Source organism: Notolabrus celidotus, chromosome 10, assembly GCF_009762535.1.
Source record: "Notolabrus celidotus isolate fNotCel1 chromosome 10, fNotCel1.pri, whole genome shotgun sequence".
Classification (NCBI taxonomy): domain Eukaryota; kingdom Metazoa; phylum Chordata; class Actinopteri; order Labriformes; family Labridae; genus Notolabrus; species Notolabrus celidotus.
Window position 1 is genome coordinate 26,410,749 of NC_048281.1, and position 24,590 is coordinate 26,435,338.

General features: G+C 38.8%; 1 protein-coding gene across 3 annotated transcripts; it reads right to left on the minus strand.

Annotated features, from left to right (window-relative positions):
- Positions 1–1,512: 1,512 nt before the first annotated feature.
- Positions 1,513–23,470, minus strand: senp7 (SUMO specific peptidase 7). Of its 3 annotated transcripts, none has more exons than XM_034693781.1 (23): positions 23,280–23,470; positions 22,714–22,802; positions 20,958–21,023; positions 20,749–20,852; positions 17,637–17,894; positions 16,261–16,385; positions 15,559–15,677; positions 14,147–14,438; positions 11,910–12,058; positions 10,211–10,345; positions 10,089–10,122; positions 7,348–7,572; positions 6,785–7,233; positions 6,339–6,466; positions 6,045–6,161; positions 5,836–5,952; positions 5,624–5,719; positions 5,317–5,531; positions 5,183–5,241; positions 5,006–5,049; positions 4,019–4,087; positions 3,781–3,931; positions 1,513–3,675 (listed from the first exon to the last, which is right to left on the minus strand). In XM_034693781.1, exons 2-23 carry the CDS (start codon positions 22,768–22,770, stop codon positions 3,538–3,540), a joined length of 3,147 nt encoding a protein of 1,048 aa, XP_034549672.1. In that variant the 5' UTR covers positions 22,771–22,802; positions 23,280–23,470; the 3' UTR covers positions 1,513–3,537. The 3 variants fall into 3 exon arrangements, with proteins under 3 accessions (XP_034549672.1, XP_034549671.1, XP_034549673.1); XM_034693780.1 differs by having other exon boundaries at positions 10,211–10,348; XM_034693782.1 differs by lacking the exon at positions 20,958–21,023 and having other exon boundaries at positions 10,211–10,348; positions 23,280–23,469.
- Between the last annotated feature and the right edge of the window lie 1,120 nt (positions 23,471–24,590).

Sequence of the window (24,590 nt, forward strand, 5' to 3'; positions counted from 1 at the left end):
ATATATCCTCTTGGGAACATGAAAGTCAATACAAATTTAAATGTAATTTTGTAGGGATATTTAGTTTAAAACCACAGTACAACCTCATGGTGGCGCAAGAGGAAATTTTAGAGGCTCCTTTTGGTCATTAAGGTTTATCCTTCTGGGATCATAATCGTTGGTTCCAAATTTAATTGAAATCTGTCCAACAGTAGAGGGGATATTTTGTTAAGAATGACAATGTCAACCCCTGAGTGGAGCTATGAGAAGTATTGGGGAGCTAACCACAGTCTTTCTGATTTGTCCTCTGGAGGCCATGAATATCTGTACCTAATTCTTATAACCATGTAATGTTGGAATATCTCACTCAAATCCTCAAAACAACCTGATGATGGCACCAAAGGAAATTGTCAGGGGCTCCTTTTGGTCAACAAGATTTATCCTCTGGAAATCATGAATGTTGGTTCCAAATGTAATGGAAATCTGTGCACCAGTTTAGAATGACAGTATCAACCCCTACGTGGGGTTATGGGAAGTATTGGGGAAAGTCTTTCTGATTTGTCCTCTGGGGGACACATATAATCATGCATCCAGTAATTGTTAAGATATTTCAGTTCTAACGGTCAAAGAGTTACCATTGCTATGAGACAGCTACCTGTAAGGCTCTAGACTGACTAGTGTAACAAGACAGAAAATAATACCAGTAAAGACTTTTGTCCTTATTGCCTGGGCATAGCAGATGGAAAGGAAGTGGTGCATTGTGACTTTGCACTAACCTAGACAGACAGCTAAGTAGGCCTTGATGCCATGTCAAACAGTCAAACACCACAATGAGTGTGTGCAGACAATGAACAGGGCCTGCTGTCCATAGGCATTTGTTAATATACAATCAACTGCATGCTTCATAGATACACATACTCCATACAAACTGAAAGGTTATCGTACTATCCTGTTATGTTTAAAAGGAGGTCTTCATTGAAGTCATTTTCATCCTTATAAGGAGACTGCAGTGATGCAAGAAAATATTGTAATATGGCGATAAGTGTTTCTTTTATTCAGCCAACCGTCAATGATATAAATGGCTGCAAGTATAAAAGCAAAGTATATAATCGACTGACAACTGAGTGTGAGTGTTCTTGAAGGGCTGTAGCACACTGTAGCAAGTGTGTGTGTGTGGGGATGTGGTGGTGGTGGAGGTGGGGAGGGTGGGTATCAGACACTGAGGTGATCTGACATAGACTGTAAACACACCTAAGCTGACCACGTAACCCTCTGAACAGATTACATTACAAAGCATTGTATTGCACTACACAGGCATTTTCAAATGAAGCCTTTTGGCTCCAGAAGCACAAAGTTGGCTCCTCCAGACAGAAAGAGAATTATTTACTGTAGGGTAATAAAAAAATGTTCAGAAGAGCAGCCAATGAAAACTTTGTAATACACACAAATGAATAAATCTACTGATTTATGACACAGGCTTTCAGTCTCTGTTGTAGTTACTGACTTCTAATCCTCATTTTTGGTCCGAGGACATCTGGGTCAAGATGTCAAGAGTAAGGACCACACCACAAAATTTGTCTGTTTGGCATTTGTCATGTACTACATCATAGAAAATGGACAGAGCTTTATTAATGCAGCAACCAAGATTTGTGGTTCCCAATGAAACTTAAAAAGGGTAACAAGTGGTCTACAAGATTTATTACACCATTGAAACCAAATATGTTTTGGATTCAGCTTCTGTACATTCATCCAATACAATGTCTAAAAACATTTTGAACATAAAGTGTTTGAAGGGACAAAAAAACTGAACAATGAGGGAGAACAGTTACAAGGCTATCAAAATTGATCTTTTCTGAGAAGAACTTAGGCAACTTTAGTGATGGGCTGTCTTAATTAAGTAAGTTTTAACAATTAAGATCAGTTTTAAAAGTACACAGGTTAACGTGTGAGAACAACTAAACTCTATGCAAGTAAGGGGGGCCAAATCTGAACATATAAATGGTGACGACATAAAAGGTGAAATATGTTTATGCCAAAATCAGCGTCAAAACATATACACAAGTTTTCTGTAAACACTGATTGAAGTCTGATAGTCTGGTATCCTAATTTGGTCTCATTCTGCAGGAAAAGTTAATTGCAGGCACAATCTCAGTCTCCCAAAACTACATTTGGATTCACGATTATAATTACAATGCCAAACAGTGTCACAGACAACCGGTCCTACTTGATTGCACAGAGAAGTGCGTGGATGATGCTTGTTTGTTGTGATCTGCAGACTCAATCAGGAGTTTTATGTGGGTAACTTTGTGAGGCACTGAGTGACTACTTTTATCTTATTTGTATCCATATAGGAAACATTTTTCATTATTCAGTGCACGTTATTATATATTTAAGTGGTTGTTGGTTTCCTTTGACATCACACTCAAAGGGGTAGTCTAGTGTTGTACTGCTGTGTTACAGAAAATAACACGGATCATTAGAAGTTATAATTTCCCTGCTTCTCGATTGATCAGTAACTAAACAGACAATATGAAATGTAAATACAGCTGTGCTTTAAACAGTAGAAAAACTAATGACAGCTGAGTCATAACAGCTTATGTTAGCGTTTAACTAATGCAAGCTAAAATTCACAGTGAGCGAGGAATTAAAACCTTTATTTAGGATTGTGTAACTTCAACAAACAGAGACGCAAGCCTGCAATAGGTGCTACTTTAAGCTATTGTCAGTAGCCAACGCTTTTTCAAATGTGTTGTTTCAAACTATCCCTCCAGCAATTCACAAGGCATCAACTTTTTAGTAGAAGAGCTGAAATAGAAACCACTTGTCAGAGTTGTTACACTTACATGCTTTGCAGTCCCTGTAACACAGCAGACAACGATAAATGAGTGTTTGAGCTTCCTACCTTGGGCGTGACATCGAAGGAGAACTCTTGAATAGTTGTTGAATATTATATGTTTTGCGATTTGAGTGTATCCAGGAAAAGAGTATTGATGCAAAGAAGAAAAGATGCCCTCGGATTGGAAAACTCAAAAGTGAGACTTAAACATGAAGTTTGACACACGATGTGCTCAAAGCATGTAAAACATTTAAACTGTTTACAATCTGCTGTTCAAACTAGCTCTTACTGTTTTACACTTAACTTGTTTGCCTATTTATTCTATGTAAAAAAAAAAAAAATTAAATACAAAAAATGCCTTTATAAAACATCCTGCAGCATTAAAACAATCTGTAAAAAGCCAGGGGGTGTACAAACATTGTACATGGGGTGTGCAACATCTCTAAGTATGACCCGCTGTGGTACTCGTTCTGGTTGGAAGGACTGCTACCTGTTTATTTTAAATTAATAGATAACTGCGTCTTCACTCACAGGACCCAGAGACAGTCAAAATTTTACATGTTTCCTATGAGTCAATGCATAAAACTTAGAAAACAAAATCAGCGTCTAATATAAAGAAAATGTCTTCATTTCACCCTGAAATGTCCGTCACTCAGTATGAGCAGAGATGTATGATGGCTACAGGAATGTGACGCACTGAACAGCAGAGCTGCTCTGTGAGTCTATCTGTTACCATCCAACTTTTGTTTTCTGTAGAGGTGAAGCACCAGATCTCTAATTTCGTCCCTTTTCCTCCGCACCTGCTGCCGTGGAAACCATCGATGTAGATGTAGAGGGAGGTCAAAGTGCACCACTGGATCCTGAGAAAGAAGCAGATCATCCTTTACCATGCACATGTCGGGAAACCCCTATCATATAAACATTTCTATTTAAAGCTCTAGCTTCATATGATGAGAGTTCTTTACCTTCAGAAAACTCTCGACGTACTGCAGTAAGTAAAGGCCACAGTCGCTGCTGTTGTCCTGAAGGGGAACTTGGCAGTGTGAGCTTTGCATCTGGTCAGGACTGAAGTCCCTTGATGAACCTCGACGTACCTCCCACTCTGACTGTAAGTAGCTGAGGGAATAAAACAAATTCATTTTAAAGACTTTCATAAAACACATCCACAGCAATAGATGAATGAATTCAAAGTGTCACACTTACTCCCTTAAGAGTTTGAAGACTCGCTCATGAAGAGAAAGTTTGAGGGAGTCCATGATAAGAATGCACGGCCTGCAGGAATAAAACAGCCACATGTAATCAGACTTTGTTTTATTTAACCTTTATTTTACCAGATAAGTCAATTGAGAACCAATTCTCATTAACAATAACAACCTGGGCTAAAAAGCAACACAGGTGGTATGACAATAAAATGAAAACAAAACAAAAACAGAGAGGACACACAGAGAAACCTAGAGACAGAACAATACAATCCAAAAATATGACAGGAGTGAACAACTTAAAAGCAAGTGCAGAGATGTTGAGTTATGGGGTGAAATAAGTTTTTGAAAGTGGCGAGTGGAATGAGAGAGGTCAGCTTTAGGAATTGTTGCAGGTGATTCCAGTTGTTTGCAGTGGAAAACTGGAAGGAGGTGCGGCCAAAGGAGGTCCGGGCTTTGGGTGTGATGAGGTTGATAAAGTTACTTGAGCACAGGCTACGGTTTGTGCTGTGAAGTTTGATTAGTGACTGTACATGTAAAAGGGTTTTACCAGTGAGGGATTTGTAAATGAATAGAAACCAGTGTGTTTGTCTGCGAGAGTGGAGTGAAGGCTAGTTCAGCTGAGAGTACAGGTGACAGTGGTGAGTGGGGCTCCAGTGACAAAACGGATAGCAGCGTGGTAAATGACATCCAGTTGGTGAAGGAGCGTGTTGGAAGCAGACCTGTAGGCTATGTCACCGTAGTCGAGAATTGGGAGCACTGTCATTTCATCCAGAAGCTGTTTAGCAGTGTGTGAAGGAGGATTTGTTACGATAAAGAAAACTAATATGGGATTTGGCCTTAGTGAGCAGTGTGTTTGTGTGTATCAATTGTTAGTTCAAGGTTGTGCAGAAAGTTGGATTTTTAAAGGAGGGGAAAATAACCCTAACCCTAAACCGTCTGTAATTCCTACATACCAGACCAGAACCGTGCAAGTGAAGAGCACACTTACCTCTTGCAAACCATTTCCTTCTGGCAAGTCTTCTGTGTGCAATTCTACAAACAAACAAACAAAGCAATAAGGTGAGCAGATTCTAAAGAGCAGTCAAGATAAGACTGTTAAAACTTAATCAGGTTAGGCTAGAGGAATAATATTTGTATTCTTCGTGAGAGCAGATCTCTTTCTTACCACTGGACCAGGCGTTGGGTCTTTGGTAGGTTCTTTAGTGGGTTCAACAGCAGCTTTTTCTAAACACATGAAATCAACCATTATTAACAGGTCTGGAATCACGTCATAAATTAAGAGTGTTCAGTCAAACATACCGGTCTCTATGTCCACATTCTTATCTTTCTTGTCTACTGTTGGTGTTTTCTCTGTGTCGTCATTTGGGCTTGTAGAACCTTGAGCCGCCTCCTGATCCTGTAGCTCTCCTGTCACACCATTACTCTTCACGTCCTGAGAGTCTGTACTCTTGCACATCTCCAATGTTGGCTCCTCCAGTCCAGGAAAGCAAATGACGACTAAATACCAATGAGCCCTGAACAGACAACATAGAATATTCAAATCTAACGTGATGAATGTAAAAAAAAAACTCTGAACAATACACTTTTTTTTTTATGTTTTACTTACTCCTGATTGACAGGCACGAACAGGAAATCCTTTTTGAAAATGTCCACATGACGTGTCCATGTTTTCACGCGTTGGTGCCGCCTCTGCCTCTGACACCTGGAGGTTCAGAACAGTTTCACATTATCAAATCTACACACATACACATTATTAGTTTCAGTGCAAACAGGAGAATAACAGAAAAAAGAGAAAGGTATGTTTTCATCACTACTTACGTTTCATTAGTGATGCCTTCACTGGCGTTGTCCCTGCGTGTCAGCTGCTTGTAGAAGAAGCTGCTAAAGATGTGGCAGCCCTGGGCCACAGCGTCAGAGGCGTTCTGGAGGAGGTATCTGGTTCAAAAACACATCACACATTAACAATTTAAAACTTGATCCAGAATTTTAAAGTCAGGAGGCCTTTTCTTTAAAAATGTGCCGCTTACTTGAGATAAAAATCAATGATGACATCGTTGAGGAACTGCCCACTGTCGAGACACTGCAGGTCTTCCATTGTTACTGTGATTCCTCCTTTTAAAGGGGGAGGAGGAAACTGGATCAACCTGGGAAGAGGAGAAGAAATAAAGGATGAGCAAGTGTAACCTTAGCCACAGTTTGGTGAAGAATGAAGTGTCAGATTATTTCCTGGGGGTCCTCTTGTATAATAGGAACATGGATCTCAGTGAGTCCTATGTGACCACATCCCTATTGTGCTGATACATACAGGGTCATGAAGTTACCTGTGAGCGAGGCCCTGATGTTTGTATTTAGTCCACTTGGGGTCTGGTTTACACAGAGACACGGAGTAGGATCCTGAGGCTCTACGATGGCACAGTGTATATACAGGAGTGGTGTCTTCTTTTTTCTTCTGTGAGGGGAAATGTACATATTTCATCAATGCAGAAGCAACATTTAATACCTTACCATGCCAGATATTACGAAAGGTAAGGGTCAGGATTAATAAAAGGACAAAGTTTAAACCCATAGGATCATAAAGAGGTGTGTGGAACCCTCAGATTTATTTATACAGACTTTCATTCATTTTGATTCCTTCTTTTGTGGGCTAGCATGGTTTACCTTTTGATTCCACTATAGCGAGAGAAATTCTTCCTCATTAAAACATATGCATCCCCACATAAGGTTTCCTTTAAGGGGTCAAGAGCTAAAAAGGTTGGAAGTGTCTTACCTCAGCGGGAGATTTGGGCTCTTGTTCTTTGGGTTCCTCCTCTGGTTTGGGTTGCGTCTCTGAGTCCCTTTCTGCTGCTGCTCCCTCCGGCTCTGGTGCCGACTCTTCCTGTGAATGGTCTTCCAGCTCGACGACTGGTGCTGTGTTTTCATTAGTGTCAGAATGCAAACTGTCCTGGTCTGTGTTGAGATCTGAGTCTGCACTCTCCAGACCCAGCAGAGAGAACAGGTAACAGTCACAACCGGTCGTTCTAATCAGCATTATGCTATCGGCCAGAGACAGATCTGGATCGTGATTGTCTTCCAGACCGATGATGCTCTCTGCACCGTGAGGATCCAACGATAGGTCTTCTGCGAGTGCGTCCATTTGTAGATAGGATTTCAATAAAGCCTCCACCATTGTCTCCAGAGGATCTCTAAAAGCCAACAGGATGAAGGGGCTCGCCTTGTCTGTTGAAGTGAAAAACACAATGCAGATGTTAACAACCATAAATGCTTATTGTCTCTAGAATCTATCAGACATGTGGGACAAGTTTCTAACTCAGAGAGTGCTAACAAACCCACCAGTGTTTGTAGTTCTGTCTTGTTTGTCACACAGCAGGAGGTCACTCTGTATAGAAGCTGCAGCAGCTTCCGACACAAAAAGCATGAGGACGGCAGCAGGTAAGGGGTCCTCGTCGTCGTTGAAGGAAATGCCCAGAGCCTCCATTTCCTCCCACTTCCACACACTGTACCTTCGCAACTCCTGGCGCGGATAGCATAACTTCACCTCCACCTCATTACGGGTGTCTAGAGAGAAGAAGGATGCCAGATCAATGCAAAACAAAGCCTTACCCACACAGAACAGAGACACAGTGACCTTTCCCTGATAACAATCCATTCCAGACTTATCCCTCTTTGTTCAATGTTCTGGTGGTCAGTCTGCAGATGGCTAAAATATACCTTTAGAACGTCAAAACCAAAAACATCAACAATAATCACTTTTTTCAAGCAATCAGAAATCACAGAGCACACTTGGGAAATCTAAATTATCTGTATTTGCCACAATATAAAGATGCAGATTTAAAATGAGGTATGACTGAAGTGATGAATGAAGGAGTTTGTGTTCGACGTTGCATGGTAAGCAGCCAATGTTTACTACGTGAAGCATTTAAGTTAAGCCTGCTTGGTTGATTGACTTATTAATTGAATGATTGATTAAATGATCGAATTACTGATTGACAGATTGACTGACTGACTCATTGACTGACTGACTAATAAATTGATTGGCTTTGCCGTTCACCTCACTTGGAATTTGAGTTTGCCTTCTCCATCGTCCCTTTTTAGCATGCGGACATTTGCCAATTAGAACAACTCACAAAGAGTAGCTGAGGCTTCTGGGTGTGTCAGCAGTTACAATGATACAATAGGAGGTACTCAGAGGATTACGTGTGTGCCATCCTATAAGACAATAGAGTGTCTGGTCATGGATATAAAATGTTTTTCCACTGGATTTAATTTAATTCAAGTCATTTGACACAATTTTTGAAATGACGTTAGAATGAATAGGCCTGGCATTCCATTCAATTGAGTTATTTCAGTCTCAATCCAAGTGTCGTATAAGACAGCTTTCTTTCTCTGTCTTATAGTCAGGGTTCAGTAACTAAATGCCAATATTCTTTGACAACAGCGGATGAAGCCACTGTGCTGAAAAGCAGGTGAACTACTCATGACTGAGGCTGGCCGTCACTCACAACTACAGCGGAAGGGGGATGAAGGATGTAGAGGCACAGCGATCATGGAGACCAAAGTGGCTCAAAGATGATGATTTTTGATAATGGTTATCCAGACGTCCATTCATCTGTTCATCATTAATTATCGGCTTGTTTTTTTTATTAATTTTAAAATGGGAGTTCATTTAAAAAACACAATTGAAACCTTCAATTTCAATTAAATTCAGTGTCTTTAACATCTTAATTTTTGTGTAACCTGACTTCACTGCAGGAGCGCAGCACAGTGGCAGCAGACAGACATCTATGCTGAGCTGGTGAGCCTAGTGAAAGACCCATCTGTTATTGTTTACTACAACTGTCATATTATATACCCATATTTATTTATTCTATTGATTAATCTGTCATTACCAACCATAATCTCACTAAGTCAACCTGTCACTACTGTTAAAATGTTTAATACTGCCTGTAATTGCTGCTATTTAATCCATTTAACATTTGTATTTAAATTCCATTTGTAACATTGTATATATTTAAATTGTATTCTATCATTATTATCTATCTTATTTTACTTATTCTATTTTACAAATTGGAACTTTTTCTTGATTGTACTTATGTCTGGGTTGCTGCAACAACTGAATTTCCCCCCGGGATCAATAAAGTAATATCTTATCTTATCACATCTTCTCTCTAAAAGCCAGCTTTTAACAGTAAAATGAAGTCATTTGGGAGCTGAAAAAGCTGAGTCTATTGATCGGATTCAACAAAAAGAGCTGGAATTCCCATTACTAGGAGCATCTACACTGAGGTTGTTTACCTGCGATAGAAGAGGGATCCAATCTCTGTTCTTACAAGGTAAGATGGATGACAGAAAACTTGAGGAACAGCAAACAGCCTTTGTAGCTGTGAAGTAATCTGTGGATCTTTATGAATATAATGTTTGGATTTAATCTTTTACTGGACTTGGATTGTGGCGACCCTCTCTGTTACAGTAGGAGGAGAGAGGGCAGACCATCTGACTTTCAACAGGTGTTAATGTTATCATTGATGTTAAGAGCTTGACCGGCGACTACTGCCTGTAAATTGTTGAGAAACTTTCTGAAGGCTCAGTGCTTCAGTTTTCAGAAATTTTTTGTTTATTCATTCATCATTTTCTCTCGAGAAACAAGCTTGTATTATCAACATGTGTCTCCATAAGCCTGTTGCTCAGTTCGTCCAGTGATGATTGACTAATCAGACACCACCTTTTGAGGAGCAGACATATTTCCTACGCACACATGGCAGGGGTCAAATCTCAAAGAACAACCAGCTTAGACTCTTGAAGGGGAGATTTCACAGGCTCAGAGGTGAGAGTGCACTACAGCCTTCGAGGGCCTAATCCACCAACAAACACAGTTTAACATCTTAAATAGACCAGTAATCTGGGAGTGGATGGTGTGCAGACTGCATCACCAAAACAAGATGACATAGCTTGCTCTTAGGGTCTGAGAAAATACAACCGGACAAAAGGTCAAAGGTAGACAAACACTGCCTCACAGACAGTGTTATTATCCTCAGTGTACGTGAAACAAGATCAAACACTACAAACAACATTACCTGTGATGGGGATGATGACTGCATCGTTTGTAATCTGTGAAAAGATTTTTAAAAAGAATATGTTTACAATACATGTCAAGGATGGAAACCAGAATGTAGTATTTGTAGATTCCTCAGCTTACCATGAGGTCTCCATTGGATGTCCCTTTGAAGCCTCCACAGTGCAAGGAGGTGAAGGCCACACCCAAGAGGCAGTTGTAGTCATCGGGGATAAAAGAGACTGAACTAGGTATGTCTTCAACAATTACACTCACTAACTGCTACACACACACAGACAAACAGACACAGTGTGGAGAAAACAACGCGAAAGATCAGCATCATAACAATGGTAGAACAATGTAACATAGTAACAGCACAATCACCTCCTGATTACATTGACACCAGGCAGGTTAAGCAATAAGGTGGAAACCAATGTTACAACAGTGATGTTATTTTTGAAATTTCAGAAAACATCATGTGTAGGATTTGAAAATTCTCTACTCTGGTGCCATCAAGTGGCAGCTTAAAGAATTACATCTTAGGTGACTAATGTATTCTGTAGCTCAATTGAACAGTAAAGCATGTTATACAAACATCTCTCAATATATCTTCAGAGAGGCAAAAATAATGTGGACTGTTTGTTACAGCAGGTAAATTTAATCCCTGAACTCTTGTAAAATGAATCTTGTATTAATCTAATTTTAATCCCATTCATGCTCTTTTATTTCATTTCTTTAAACGTTAACTATCAAGGCCTTGGGATACAGTTATGGGAATTATTCTGTTAACATATTAAAGTGAAGACATGTATGTCTTTGGAAAGATACGCAAGATTTTGTGACACAATTCTACAGTGAAGGGATGTTTTAAGCAGACCAAATCCCCACAGTGGGTCTGATAGAATTCAAATTAAACATGCAACTTAGAGGACTCTAACAGTATAGCTTTATGTTAAGCTGAAGCCTTTGCATTAAGGCATTAGTCTGTGAAATAGATACGATATTTTAACTGCAGTATGCACTAGATATTATGCACATATGAATGATCCACAGTGCAATGGAATATTAGTAACAGAACGTTACAGACAATAGAAGAAGAACTCTTATTGCATGTCTTCTTTTATGGTTTAATTCAAGTGCAGGTATGGGATTTCACTTTGCAAGGCCTTATGTATCCTATGATTATTTATTTGTAGCATAACTGTAGAAGCACTGTTTTAGCTGCTACTGATACCTCCATAACATGTCGCCAATCAGACAGCATGCTTGCACGAAGTGAACATGACAATTACTTCCTGGTAAAGTTCTTAACTTGCTTCCCTCGTATTTATGCGATTTTATTCATTTAAAAAATACTGGAAACTGCAGTCTCTGCTCTGTGACCCAGTCACAAAACTTGCTTTTGCTTTCAGTCCCCAGAGTGCGTCTTGAAATGGGTAAAAATAGTTTTAGATATGGTGCTCCTGCAGCCTGGAACCTGTTGCAGGAGAGCCTGGGTTTGAGTGAGCTTGTCTCTTTAAATGTTTTTAAAAGCAGACTGAAGGCTCTTGAGGAAGATGCTTCAGTTTGTAGATGCTTTGATTGATGACTTTTGTTCTGAAACCCATGATGCGTTGTAATGTTTTAGAATGATGTGTTGTTTGTCTGTAACTTTTCTGGACTGTGCTGCTGCTGATCTTTGAGAAGACACACTTGGAAAAGAGATTTTTAATCTCAATGAGGTTCTCTCCTGGTTAAATAGCATAAAATAAAATAAAAATAATAGTAGTAGATGGCTACTTGCTAGTTTTGTGAAATCATATATTATTAGGGGCTACATTCTCCAACGCTGCATGTCTGGTACCTCAGAAGCTTCTTGCTGTGTGGCCACAGCTTCCTCTGAGGTTTCTCCCTGTGAAACTGCATCCTCCACGGTGACCAGAGTGAGAACTGCCGGGCTTGACCGCTGAGGAACCTCGCCGCCGCCCTCCTCGTCATCACTGGACAGCACAACTGGAAAACAAGCATAAATAATAACAGTGATTTTATGTCGTGAATCATGATTACATTTGTTTTTCTTCAAACATAAGCACACTTCCAGGAACTTTCATGCCCTTAATTGGCACAGCATGAAGGAGGTATAATGGGCTTTGATGGCAGGTGAGGACAGGAGTAATCCTGGAAAAGACAATTGGGAAGGCTCTAAAGAGGACACACAGTGAGTATTAAGATGCAGGACACCCTCAGGCCCAGCCACAACAAACGGTGCAAGACAAACAAACAGCACGCACAGATAGTAAACACTGATGTCAAAAACAAGACGCTGGAGCCATATGGCTGAGAGAAAAATCCCCTCAGATGCAAGTTGATTAGGTCAAACAGAGAGATGATGGTTATTACTTCTGCTAATGGGGTCTTGTTTTTGTTTGCATTTGTTAGTTTGTTTGTTAGCAGGATTACTGAACAACTACAAGCCTTATTTACACGAAACTTGGTGGGAGGGTGTAACACAGACCAAGGAAGAACATGTTGATTTTTGAACAAGACCTGGATCTGCCTCAGGAACAAGTAATATTTGTAGAGACTGCTCTCTGATGTATGCATTTATGGCAGTTTTCCCACACGCAAAAAAAAAAATGATAATCACAGTTTGAAAAATAAAAAGTCAAAGAATGTCATCAGAGCTGTGAAGGTAAATAAGTGAATAAAACGCTGTGAAGGTAAACAGGCTTTTTAATTTCACTTTAGATCTAACAAAAATAATATTTTGTTAGATTTTCTTTGTCTCCGTTTTCAAAATTTTGCCATTACCAAGCAAAAGAATATTTAAATCATACTAGCATATTTAAACGTTATATACCATCACTAATTAAATGTGTTTTCAGCTAAACATAAAAATATACTCTGTTGACCGCCCTGCTTTGAGGCCTGACTTACAGAATTCTCCAGTACCTTCTATATGGAGAGAATCAGATATGAGCTGTTGGGCAAAACAACCAGATTCAAGGCAGCACTTCCTTGACTACATCACACCTCTTAGGAGACCCACGTGACACCTCAATGCCTTTGCCTTTTAATCACACAATACAATTGCATAAAAGGATGACCGTAGCAATATGTCATTTAGAGTGCTACACAGATGATGTGTGTGTTTTTTGTTTTTATTTGTTTGTTTGTTTTCCTACTTTTTTGTTTTGTTTGAATGTTCAATGTCTTCTGAAAAAGCTATAAATGAAGTATTTAAAATATATATATATATATATGTTTTTCCCCTTTGTCAGGTCTAAAGGTCAGTCCATATCTTTAGTGCAAATTACTAAGTAAATTTTAAAAAATTCTGTTTCCTTTTTTATCAAGGTGCAGGTCTTCAAGGAATAACCTGCCGATTCTGATCCTTTTATGTTTTTTCAGAACTAAAATGACCAGCAAAAAAAATAATAAAAAAAGAAAATTTCTTTAATGAAAACTGTAATTTATGTTCATAATAAAACATTGGATAACAAAAGCTGGGGAGCTAAGATTTTGACAAACTCTTTATTTCTGGGGTTTTATCATTTAAGTGTCCTACCCTGTAACTGATTTCAAAAATATATTACTTGAATATTTATAATCACTACTCTAACATTCTCCTCACTCCTTTAAGCCTAGGGAGCAAGAGAACGAGAGTAACACAGAGACAGAGGTATAGAAATGAAGAGGACAAGTTCGCATTCATCCACATGCAAAACAAAATGCAGAACAAAACCTGATCATGTGATCATGAAGCCTGGTGTAGCTTTTTCTAACGCTGTGTTATCAGTGAGGTATAAGAAGTACACTGCAGTCTAGAGTCTGTGTCAGAGTGTTTCTATAGATTCAATGATTATAATTTCTTGACATTTGAACATGTCGGGTGATTGTCTTTGTTTATCCTCAAGTAGTTCCTTTTTTTTTCTAAAGTGCTGAGCTTTGAAGGTTGAGGGTTTGTCCATCTGCTGATATGAGATTTCAACTAACAACTGCAAAGTAGTTTAAGGCCACAGCGTATGTGAATGATAAGGTAAAGGGGATAGAAAAGAGCAGCTAGGTTCACCAGCAGATCCTCAGAGTTGCTGTACTCACTTGGTTCAGAGGGCTTTGTCTGGGCGGTGCTGTCTCCAGCCTCTAAATGAGGACTCGGGATCGGAATCAGAATCTCTGTCTGATCATCTGCTCCGACCGTGAACTGTACAATGGTGTGGTCCAAGCTCTCCAAATCTGCATATTCTCCACTTTCCTCTTCCAGACCGATCTGAGTCGAGCCCGTTTCTCTGTCTCCTTTGTCCTCTCCCATGAGGCGGAGCACACTCACACGATGGCGTTTGGGGCTGCCTGTTCCGTTGCACTGAGACAGCGCTTCGTTTCTTTTCCTCTTCTGTTAGGGAGGACACAGAATACAGTAACTCAACTTTAGTATGCATTTCCTGGTCAACTCAAACTGTTAAAAGGATGACGTAGAGTCATGTCACCCTTAATACCCAAAACCAAAGAACCAGTGTGTTTCATTTGCATGGATGAAAACTGACACTTCTGTGACTCTATTCTCCAGCTTGTGTTTGTACGTTATAAAACTACTTTCAGGCTATTTTGACCCTCACGGCGCGCTGTACTTGTGTTGTGATTTGGTACGTCAGGAATGGCGTGACATCAGCTACTGGAGATCAAGTTAAAGACATTCCTGTTAAAGCTGTGAGACAGACATTTGGCTCACTCAGTCATTGTTAAAGGTTGCACTTGAACACACTGAATATTTCTAATGCATGATGATGCAGCAGTCACCTTGAAATGAAGTATAACCTAATAAAATAGCAATAATCTGATTTTATCTGTACATAACTGTATTCTTTAAGTGATGCTTAAGTTGGATTTTCATAATAAAAACGTATGGTAATTATTTTGAATCAAATAAGGCATGATTTTTTTATTTGGCCGGTGAAAAATAAAAGATGAGGTAAAAATTTCATTTTACGTCCTGGCTGTGGGCCTCCGACCATGCTGTCTACGCATGGAGATCTTACATGTCGTGCTGGTAGCTGTTTACATCCCCCCTCTACCAACCCGTCTATGGTGGCCAACGCTCTCAACACTGCCATAGCCAGACTCCAGACAGACCACCAGAGTGCCCTCTTCCTGATCACCAGGGACTTCAACCGTGTATTTTCTACATGGCTTATTTTTTCTTCTGTACATTCTTTTATTATCATTATTTTCATTGTATTGTATTTATATCTTATTAATTACTTCTTCTATCAATACTTTTTGATATTCTTATTGTTTATAGGAGAAACTGTAATGACTGAATTTCCCTCCGGGATAAATAAAGTATTTCTGATTCTGATTATAGGAGAGAAAAATAAAAGATGTATTCACAGGGTGAGGCTTCTATGAAAAGTTGCAGCCACGTTATATAACCCAGTCTGAGTTGTTTCTCTGAGTTTTTGCAGGAACTGCTTCTGTTAGGATATTTAATCTCTGTGGTTGTGTCTGGAGCTCACCGAACTGTGCTGGACTTCTTTTTCAGGGTCGCTCAACCTGTCCTTGATGCTTGCTGGAGAGAACTCATCACAGTCTCCTGTGTCCTCTGCAGGCTTCCAGCTCACGGACAACCCACAGTCTGTACAAGAGATAGAACAAAATATGTAATTACAAAAGTACAACCTGAACACCAGACGACGTCTGCTACTTTAAGAAGAAAAAACAAAGAAATGGCTAAACCTTTAACAGAAATAACCACGGGGAAAGGAAGCCAGGAAAACCATACTGTGCTCATTTTAATAAAACTTCTAAGTGTAGGATTATTTTGGAATGCCCATCACATGAAAACGACCCTTTAATTAACTTTGGGAGACAATGTCAGCATGTTGCTGTTCACCAGTAATAGAAGTGAGAGAGTCAAATTACCTTTGATGCACTTTCATGGCTGCTTTACCAAAATTCTCCATACTTAAAAGACTTCCAATCACATCCAATTTGTTACTTTTAATAAACAATAAATATTATGTTGGAAATTAAGCATTTTTCAGGGACTACTGTTTGTATGAATTAATGCTTTTTTTCACCTTAAAAAATGTTTTCTCTATAAACTTTGTACGAACTCTTTCAAAACTATTTTTGTACAAACATGATAAACTGTAGTAAATACGGTGGGCAGCGTCTAATCAGTAATCATGTGTCTGTTTTTCTTTATGTTCACACACCTACAACTTCAGCAAACTTGTCGTCCTCTCCGTTGTCCTTGCCTATCATCACCTCCTGGATTTCCGTGCTCTCTTCTCCGTCTTCTTCTTCTTCAGTGCTCTGTAACCTTCTCCTGACTCTGGATCTGAAGACATGACAGAGAACCCAGTGTTCTTATAACTGAATACAAGTTCATCTCATTTACAATGAAGCTCAAAAACTTCTCCCAGAGGCACTGTTAACTCAACATTAAAAGCTAATCACAAAACGCCGAGACTTAAAAGAAGAAACACATATTTGACCAAGAATCTGGTGTTGTAAAACGTTTGTCTTGTGGTATTACTCCAAATAAAAAAGACCAAGTTTTTCTGTCTGGAAAATAAAGACAGCCAAAGATGGAGCCAGCCGAGCCAGAGCCCATTAACAAGTAATTTCTTCTTCATCTACTCAAAAACAAATAAAGTCAATGACTCTAATAAAGAAAGCCTTCAGCTGTTTTTGTGGCTTCTCTGTTTATTATTCACAAGTCTGCATCAAAAACACTCACACTACACTGACATGGGAAGTTTGGCCATGCAGCAGCATTTCTGAGACAATGACAGTTCAAACAGTAAAGAACCAAACTGACTTTTTGTAGTAGAGCTCCCCCTTTTCTGACTCATCATTAACCCTCCTGATATGTTGCGGGTCAAATTGACCCTTTTTAAAGTCTATTTTAGGCAATATATGCCTTCCAAACCAGATAAATGCAGCTTAAAAATCTGGGCAGCATGTGACAGAAGAGGTGTCGTGTTAGTTTATCAACATCACTTCATTAAAAAAATCTAAAAATCTAAATGTAAAATAAAATAAACAAAAATCTATGTCATGTAAAACTATTGTGTTTATATTTAGGGCTTTCCAATGTACATTAAAAAAAGTTTTAATATTAATTTGAAGGAAAAACGAGTGAGTTATCCTCACTGAACCATGATCTGTGAGAATTAAAGAACACCAAGGGACTAAATCTTGATTTAAATGTTTGGTAATGGAGTTAAAAATTAGATTTAAAAAAATGTGTATTGGGATTCTTTGGGTTCTGACACTTTTGAATAATTGAATATGCCCCGGGTCAAATTGACCCAGGAACATTAATGCTGTTCCAGAGAAACAAAAATAACAGGAGGGTTAAAGTGAAGTGCTTAAAGGTGCATGTCTTGTGTCTGTCTTCAGCAGCTGTCTGTCTATAAACAGTTATTGCTGATTTGTTGAAACCTATCAGGAGTAAAGCTGAGCTACACAGAAGCCAAAGGAGGATTTCGCAGCCACTTGAAATCCTAGTAACCCCAAAAATGTTAAATAAAGCCTCCCTCAAGAAGGTGATGTTCTTAAGATTCCTGTTGCAGTGTCTTCCTACCTTTGATTGGGTGAGGATGGGGTCCTCTGGTTGCGTTTAGGAGTCACATTCTTGTTTTCACCAGTTTTGACATCAGACTTCTGATTGGACCTTGTTTCTCTGCAGATCACAGGCTCCTCTTGGCTATGTCCACTCTCTCTCTGTGAACTCGACAGGCGTCTACGATTCCCCATCGTCCCTCTCCGTTTTACCTTTTCAATATAATCCCTGCCCTTGTCTGTCTTCAGGACATCCTCCAGGATAACTCGGGGCTTCCTCCTGAAGGAAAAAACAGGAGAGCAGATATTCACAACCTTCCTGGAGCTGCGTCTTTTTTGGAACATTGAGCTTCCGCTGGGTAATGTAGCTTACAGCTTCTTTACCAATACAGGTCAAACTTTATGTAAAGCAGCTGGTTGAGTGGGAGGGGCAGACATGACTCTTGTTGGAGATAAGCCATGTGTAGAGGCATGATAAGCTTCCACTCTGTGCTTATGTGCAAAGTTTCCTTTTAGCAGTGGAACATGGACAGCTGTGCAAAATAAACACTGACCACATGGGCAAGAGATATACCCTGAAAATGCTTATATGGGTTTATTTTTTCTTGATATCAGCCTAAAAAAAAATCTAAAACAAAAATAACTCTTCTCATATGACAGCACAGTGAATGCTTAATTACCAAACCCAATTTTAATGAACATGTTGAGATGACGAGTCATGCAGCTGACTTAATTTTAGTTTCATTAGTGTAAACAACATGCTGCTTTCACTGTTTGTCACATGCATCATCTGTCATGTCATGAGTGCAAAGATAAGCTCCAATTATTTTTCTAATGTTGTATTAATGTAGCATCCTTGTGACGATAGAGCATAACAGCTAATTTAATAACACAAAAGAATGTGTCCATTAATGCAGCAGGACAGAAAAGTTTAGGCACAGCATGTAGAGCTGGTTTATCCACTATGAGTGCTGTATAATTAAAACTTAGTCATTAAGCTTGCATGTTTTATGAGTAAACAGTAAGTAAGGCTGACATGTGCAGGTATATGCTGAAAACTACTTTTCCATTGAAGCTGTGTGCATTTAAATTCATGCAAAACTTTTGATACAATAAATTCTACCCAGATGTTTTTAGTTAAATTTAAACCTGTACCAATCAATACAACACTCATGTATTTAACAGAATTAGAATGTGTGGGGCGCCAGGGTTAAGAAACATAAGTCCCATATACAGAGTAGGGATGTACATTTTAAGTTTTTTCCTAGATCGATTTTGGAAATGTTAACGATGAATTATCGATTAATCAATAAAATAAACATTATTATTCTTATGTCAAAAACAAGGCCAAATACGTTTTTCCCCCTAAATTATATTTTCTACAGCAAAAAATGCATATAGCTGACGGTATTGAATACAGGTACATGTTTAACACTGATTATCAATGATCAGGCTCATAAAAATATTCTCTGTGGACATAGTCTTATAAAGTAAAGGCTCATAATACTAACAGAAAGTGTCCAGTTTTCTGCCTACTCGTTCTTATTGAGAAAAATAAACATGTGTATTCGGCAGCCCAGGTTTGATTCCAGCCTGAGATCCTTTTCCTGCATGTCATTCCCCCCTTCTCTCCCAGTTCCCTGCTCTATCCACTGTCCTATCCGCTCTAAATAAAGTAAAAAAATAAAATAAAGGCAAACATACCCCAATTTTTTTTTTTTAATAATAATTTCAATGTGTGAAAAAGTTGAATATTTCCTGACAGTTATTTAAGGGGTGAAAACTCATGGTACCCTAGACTTATTACATCAAAACTAAAATGTTTCAAGCATGTTCTTATTTTAATTTTGGTCATTATGACCTGCAGCTAAAAAAAACCTTCAAAATATTAGAATACTTCATTTTGAGTTACTTTACTAACAGAGTTATTACAAAAAATGTACCCTTTTCACATTATTCTAATTTTTTGACATGCACTGTTACAGAGCTCAAGTTGTATTAACAGATGGCACATAACTGTCTGAATAAAGGTTCAAATTAAAGACATATTAAGGAATGTGAGCAAATGTATACCTTTAGAATGAACGTATAACCCCTTTACTCTAAAGGTGCAGCCTGTACTCCTCCTGCTGTAGATTATCAATAACCTCCTAAATGTTTCATATTTCTTCCCACACTGAGAAGAGTAAACACTGATACAGATCCCCTCCATGAGACTCTTCATACTCTATACAAGTGTGCCATCTTGTGAAAGTTAGGGAAGCTGCAGTGCTTACAGAGGTACGACCAGGCAGGTTTACCCAATGTGACTTTAACTGATAACATAACCACCGACTCACCACCTGCACTCAGCTTGTAACCACAGGTAAGACAGCAACAATGTATTATTTCAAATTAAATCTGCTGATCATACTTTTGATGAATCAATTAGTGTTTGAATTATAAAACATACCATAATATTTAAAAGGACATCATCATTACTTGTTCAGTTCAGTCTTGCTTGAGGGATTTTGTCAGGATGAAATCTGATCGACTATCTCCACGTAGCACAAGATACTGGCAGGTTGTGGTTGACTTAAGAAGACAGGTACAGTATGAATATCGTTGTCTCTAAAACATCATGACTATGTTCCAGTGACTGACTTCCTTTATTTGATTGATTCTAATCAGGTGGGTCGAGGTGCACCTTGTACGACCCTGTCAGGAGTCCATATCGTGGTCCTGTGTGGGTTGTGTTAACATCGTTAGTAGCAGACAGTACTTAATAATAGATAATCACAACCCAGAGTTGTCTTCATTTATCCTACTAGTTATTTCCCTGTTCAAGGATACCTTCTTAAATGTGTTGCTGTAGAGATCAATAAGAGAATAAATAGCAAGGGTGAGAGAATCTGCAGCATTACAAAGGAGGGAGCTTGAAAATTCAACAGGCTGAACTTAAAGCTTAGTTTATTCTATTCGTATTATTGCCCCTAAAACACCAAAAGGAATTCCTTGGATGACTAAACTTACTTTGCAATAAACCTGGTTCTCATCTTATTCTGCTGAGCAGAACAATAATCAGGTATTTTGATCTACTACCAACAACCTGAGAAGTTTCCTCCATCAAAGCTCCCTGGTCAGCGCCGGCTCACCTGTCCATGACATCAAGGGGATGTTCAAACAGCGTGGATCCGTTTTTATGCGGTGAATCTCGTTGTCTGAGTTTGCAACCTGCAAATGCAGTCCAGGGCACCTGCTAAAAAGGAATACAACAGCATGAGCGGTGTAAAGCAGAACAGTAGCCCTGATCGACCATAACACTTGTACATGTGGTCAGACAGAGAGCGATGGTGTTCTGTACCTGGTTTTCTAACTTTCCACAGTCTGGTGAAATACGTGTGATGGGGATTTTGAGTGGGTTTTCCATCTACAATTCAACGGATGGTTAATGACCATGCTTGCAAGACTTTACTTAATGCAGCTGCCATAAGCTTGTATATTATTTATTGGACGTGCGAATAGAGCAAAAGCAAAAAGCAAAGCTTATGCATTGATGTGTTATCAGTCATGTTGATTTTTCTTTTGTGATTGTAAGCATGTTGAAGGCACCGCTGTTTAGCCAAGCAGGTATGGAAGCAGTTTTAAAAGACTTATAGATTTTAAATCTGAAAACATACAGTTATTTAAATAGGGAGTGACAGCAAGACCAGCGGCATATTCCACGTCTATGTTGCGGCATATGCAACATGGTGGTATAGAGAGCTGCCGCTAGTTTTGGACCGACATGCTAGTATAGAGAGCTGCAGCTGTCGCTAGTTTAGGAACGAAATATCATGCACAGCCGAAATATAGGAGCTAGTAGTAAGCCTAATAGAAATTGTTTTAGAATGATGAAAGGAGACAATTAAATTGTACACAAACAACAGACCATCGGCTATGGTGACATGAGCTTTGCTATGAGCTCAAAGATAACCTCGGCAAGGAAGTAGCTATGTAATCATCTTATGTGTCATCACAGCGGTGCTGGATAAACATTATAAGACACATGACACTCAAACCAAAGAGACTGCCATTGGTTTATTTACATCAGGGTGTTTCAGTAACTGTCAATAAGTTTTTTTAATTTGTATATAATTGCAGCAGTAAGTCACTTAAAGTAAAACCTCTAGTGCATATTTGAATGTTTATCATGGGTGTGGAGCTTGGGTGGTGCTGGTTTCCCTATTGAGGCACCTAGACGACTCGCAGGCTACTGAGGACGGCATGTGATGGCAGCTACCCCTAAGGCAGGCCAGCCCTGGCATATGATACAACATAGGCAACATAAGCAACATAGGCGTGGCAGGCCACTCTTTAGCTAGTGGCATGTCATCTGGCGTGTTTGGATCTCGGCGCTACTGTAAATAAATGACGGGAAATGAAAGTAACTCCCATTTTATCTTTAAAAAAAAAAATCACACAGCCCGTGTTTCTTTCTTCTTTTTTTATCCAATGCTGTTTGTTGTGTGGCTATTATCCCCAGTTTACGTGTCTGTTCGTCATTTAACTACTGAATTCTTTATAGTAACGTAATTTTGATTTTATACATTTCTTTACATTTGTATTTAACATCTTGAATGAAGATCAAAGATAGTAATGTTTCCTAGTTTTTCACTGTTACTTATAAGACAAAACTTACTTTAAGGCATCAACTTACTTCAATGTTTTTAGACTGCACAAGTAATAACTGCCTCAATAACTGACAGAAAAGTCCATTATGACAATAAGTGTGATTTTGGTATTATAGCAATTTTAGTATAGCAGTAGCATGGCAGCGTGTTTAACTATGCAGAAATATACTGATTGATCATGCTTTTGCTGTGATCCAGTTCTTTCAACAACAGGTTTTTTTGTTGACAAGCAGACCATGGCAATAAAGCGGTCAAGAGACCTGCATGTGAGCAACCCCAGAGCAAAGCCAGAGCACAAAGCACTTGCAGTCAGCACATCATGAGCAACACTTATTATAGCAAAAGGGAAGCAAGCGTCAAAACAATACCTGCCAAGGACTTCACACTAAAATCTCACAGGTGGATATGTATGAGACTGTGAATGTCAAATACACGTTTCACACATACCAAGTTATCCTTGTTGACACTAAAGGGAATGGTTAAGGCTCTTCTTCGCTCCATCATGATCCAAGACTTGTGAAGGCACAGCAAGAACACTGCAATAAACAAACACAGAACATTACATAAGAAACAAAGCAGCCGACTTCAGGACACTTATCGACAACAACAGCACGGGTGGAGCTTAGATGTCTATGACGAATCTCTTGTCGTGGATACACTTTTATGAAAATCTGAGGAATAACTTTTAATATACAGTCTATGGGAATAACCGCCTATTGAATCCTCAAAAACACACTTGGCTGCAGAAAGTGGAACACAGGTGGAAAAATGACTGATGTCAAATAATTGACTACTTGTTCTATTTTAAAAGAAACACCTTTAAAATATTTTTTTTCAATTGCACCCCTTCATCAATCTCACATTCCACTTTTAATTAATTTAAACTCGAAGTGCTGGACGAATCCGAAAGTGAAAAAAAAAACCTAGTAAGCTAACGCTAGCTTTAGCAGGTAGAGCTAGTTTATGCTACCTTGTCCAAATATGCTTCCTAAACACGAGAAAGATAAGCTTACCCCAGAGCAGATCTTCAGTTTCTATTAGCAGAGAAGGTTTATGACAGCTATTTCCCGATCAACTTTTTTTTCAACAGCGTGCAAACACTGGAGAAACACATTTTAGCTGGAATTAATACAACACTTGCAGGCGCTCCAATATTTTCTAGCAACATCCGGTGAGGACCGGAAGTGCATCAGAAGATGACCGAGTAGAACAAAGGGGAGAACATTTAGTTCTCAAGCAAGTTTGGGTAAATAAAACCCGAGGTCAAAGTTGTGTTTGGGTTGTATGGAGTTGTTTTTTTCTGCGAAATAAAATATATGACCTCGCAAGTCGTTGTGGTAAATGTGTCCAAGTCAAAGTATAGATACTCCAGGTCAAATGTTACTCCAGTACAAGTGAAAGTTGCTCTGTCAAATTATTACTTGAGTTAAAGTCCTGAAGTACTTGCTTTTAAAAATATTTAAGTACTCAAAGTACTTCTTAAAAAATCTCAAAACTTTGTATTTTCAAAATACATAATTACAGTCAAGAATACATAGGAGTACATTCTGTTACATTATGTTTATTTAGAAACCAATTCTTGAAATCTGTAAAAACTATACCATGGAATAAAAACAGCAACTTAGTTACTCCAAGCACAGACAACTTAGTTTGAAATGTTCATCTGGAATGAAACAATTGTTACGTAGCTCAACACGCTTTCTCAGGTTGGACAGTGAATTTTTGTATGTTTGAGCAGAGTGGGAAACAGGGTGAACATTTCAAACGATACGTGTCATTCTTCATTTCGAAAACCTCTAACACGGGCTGAAGATATGGACATGGCTCAGGTGGAGAATTATAGCCATCATTACCAACTCTAAATGAAGTGCCTGATCTGAGGGAAATTTGCTCTGTTTGCTCCACGTTCAACCGTGGAGACGCATGATATATAGCTATGACTAAACCACTGAGACAAACAGAACTACACAAAAATATTTTACTGTCTTAGGGATCAGATTTCAGAGAAGAGAAGGAAATTCACGAGCTGACTTCAAAGCAAAAGTAGTGAGTAACTAGAGCATTGATAGAAATGTAGTGGAGTAAAAAGTACAATAATTGTCTTCTGAATGTAGTGGGGTAAAAGTAATAAGAATACCTCAAAAAATAATACTCAAGTAAAGTACAGATACTAAAAAACTGTAATTAAGTACAGTACTCAAGTAAATTTACTCTGTTACTGTCCACCACTGTAAATGTGTCACTGCAAGAGGAACAACATATTTCATTTTATTTTGTATTATTTTATTTTTTAAGGTTGGATAGTTCATATTGCTAAAACTAGA

What these genes read in the sequence shown, in the direction of transcription:
- senp7 (XM_034693780.1), bottom strand. Translation starts at nt 22,770, where the DNA reads ATGATGGAGCGAAGAAGAGCCTTAACCATTCCCTTTAGTGTCAACAAG. An exon ending in CAAGTTTGCTGAAGTTGTAG is followed by an intron (nt 15,678 to 16,260) that starts GTGTGTGAACAT and finishes TCTCTTGTACAG; the next exon opens with ACTGTGGGTTGTCCGTGAGC. An exon ending in GACAAAGCCCTCTGAACCAA is followed by an intron (nt 12,059 to 14,146) that starts GTGAGTACAGCA and finishes CTTGTTTTCCAG; the next exon opens with TTGTGCTGTCCAGTGATGAC.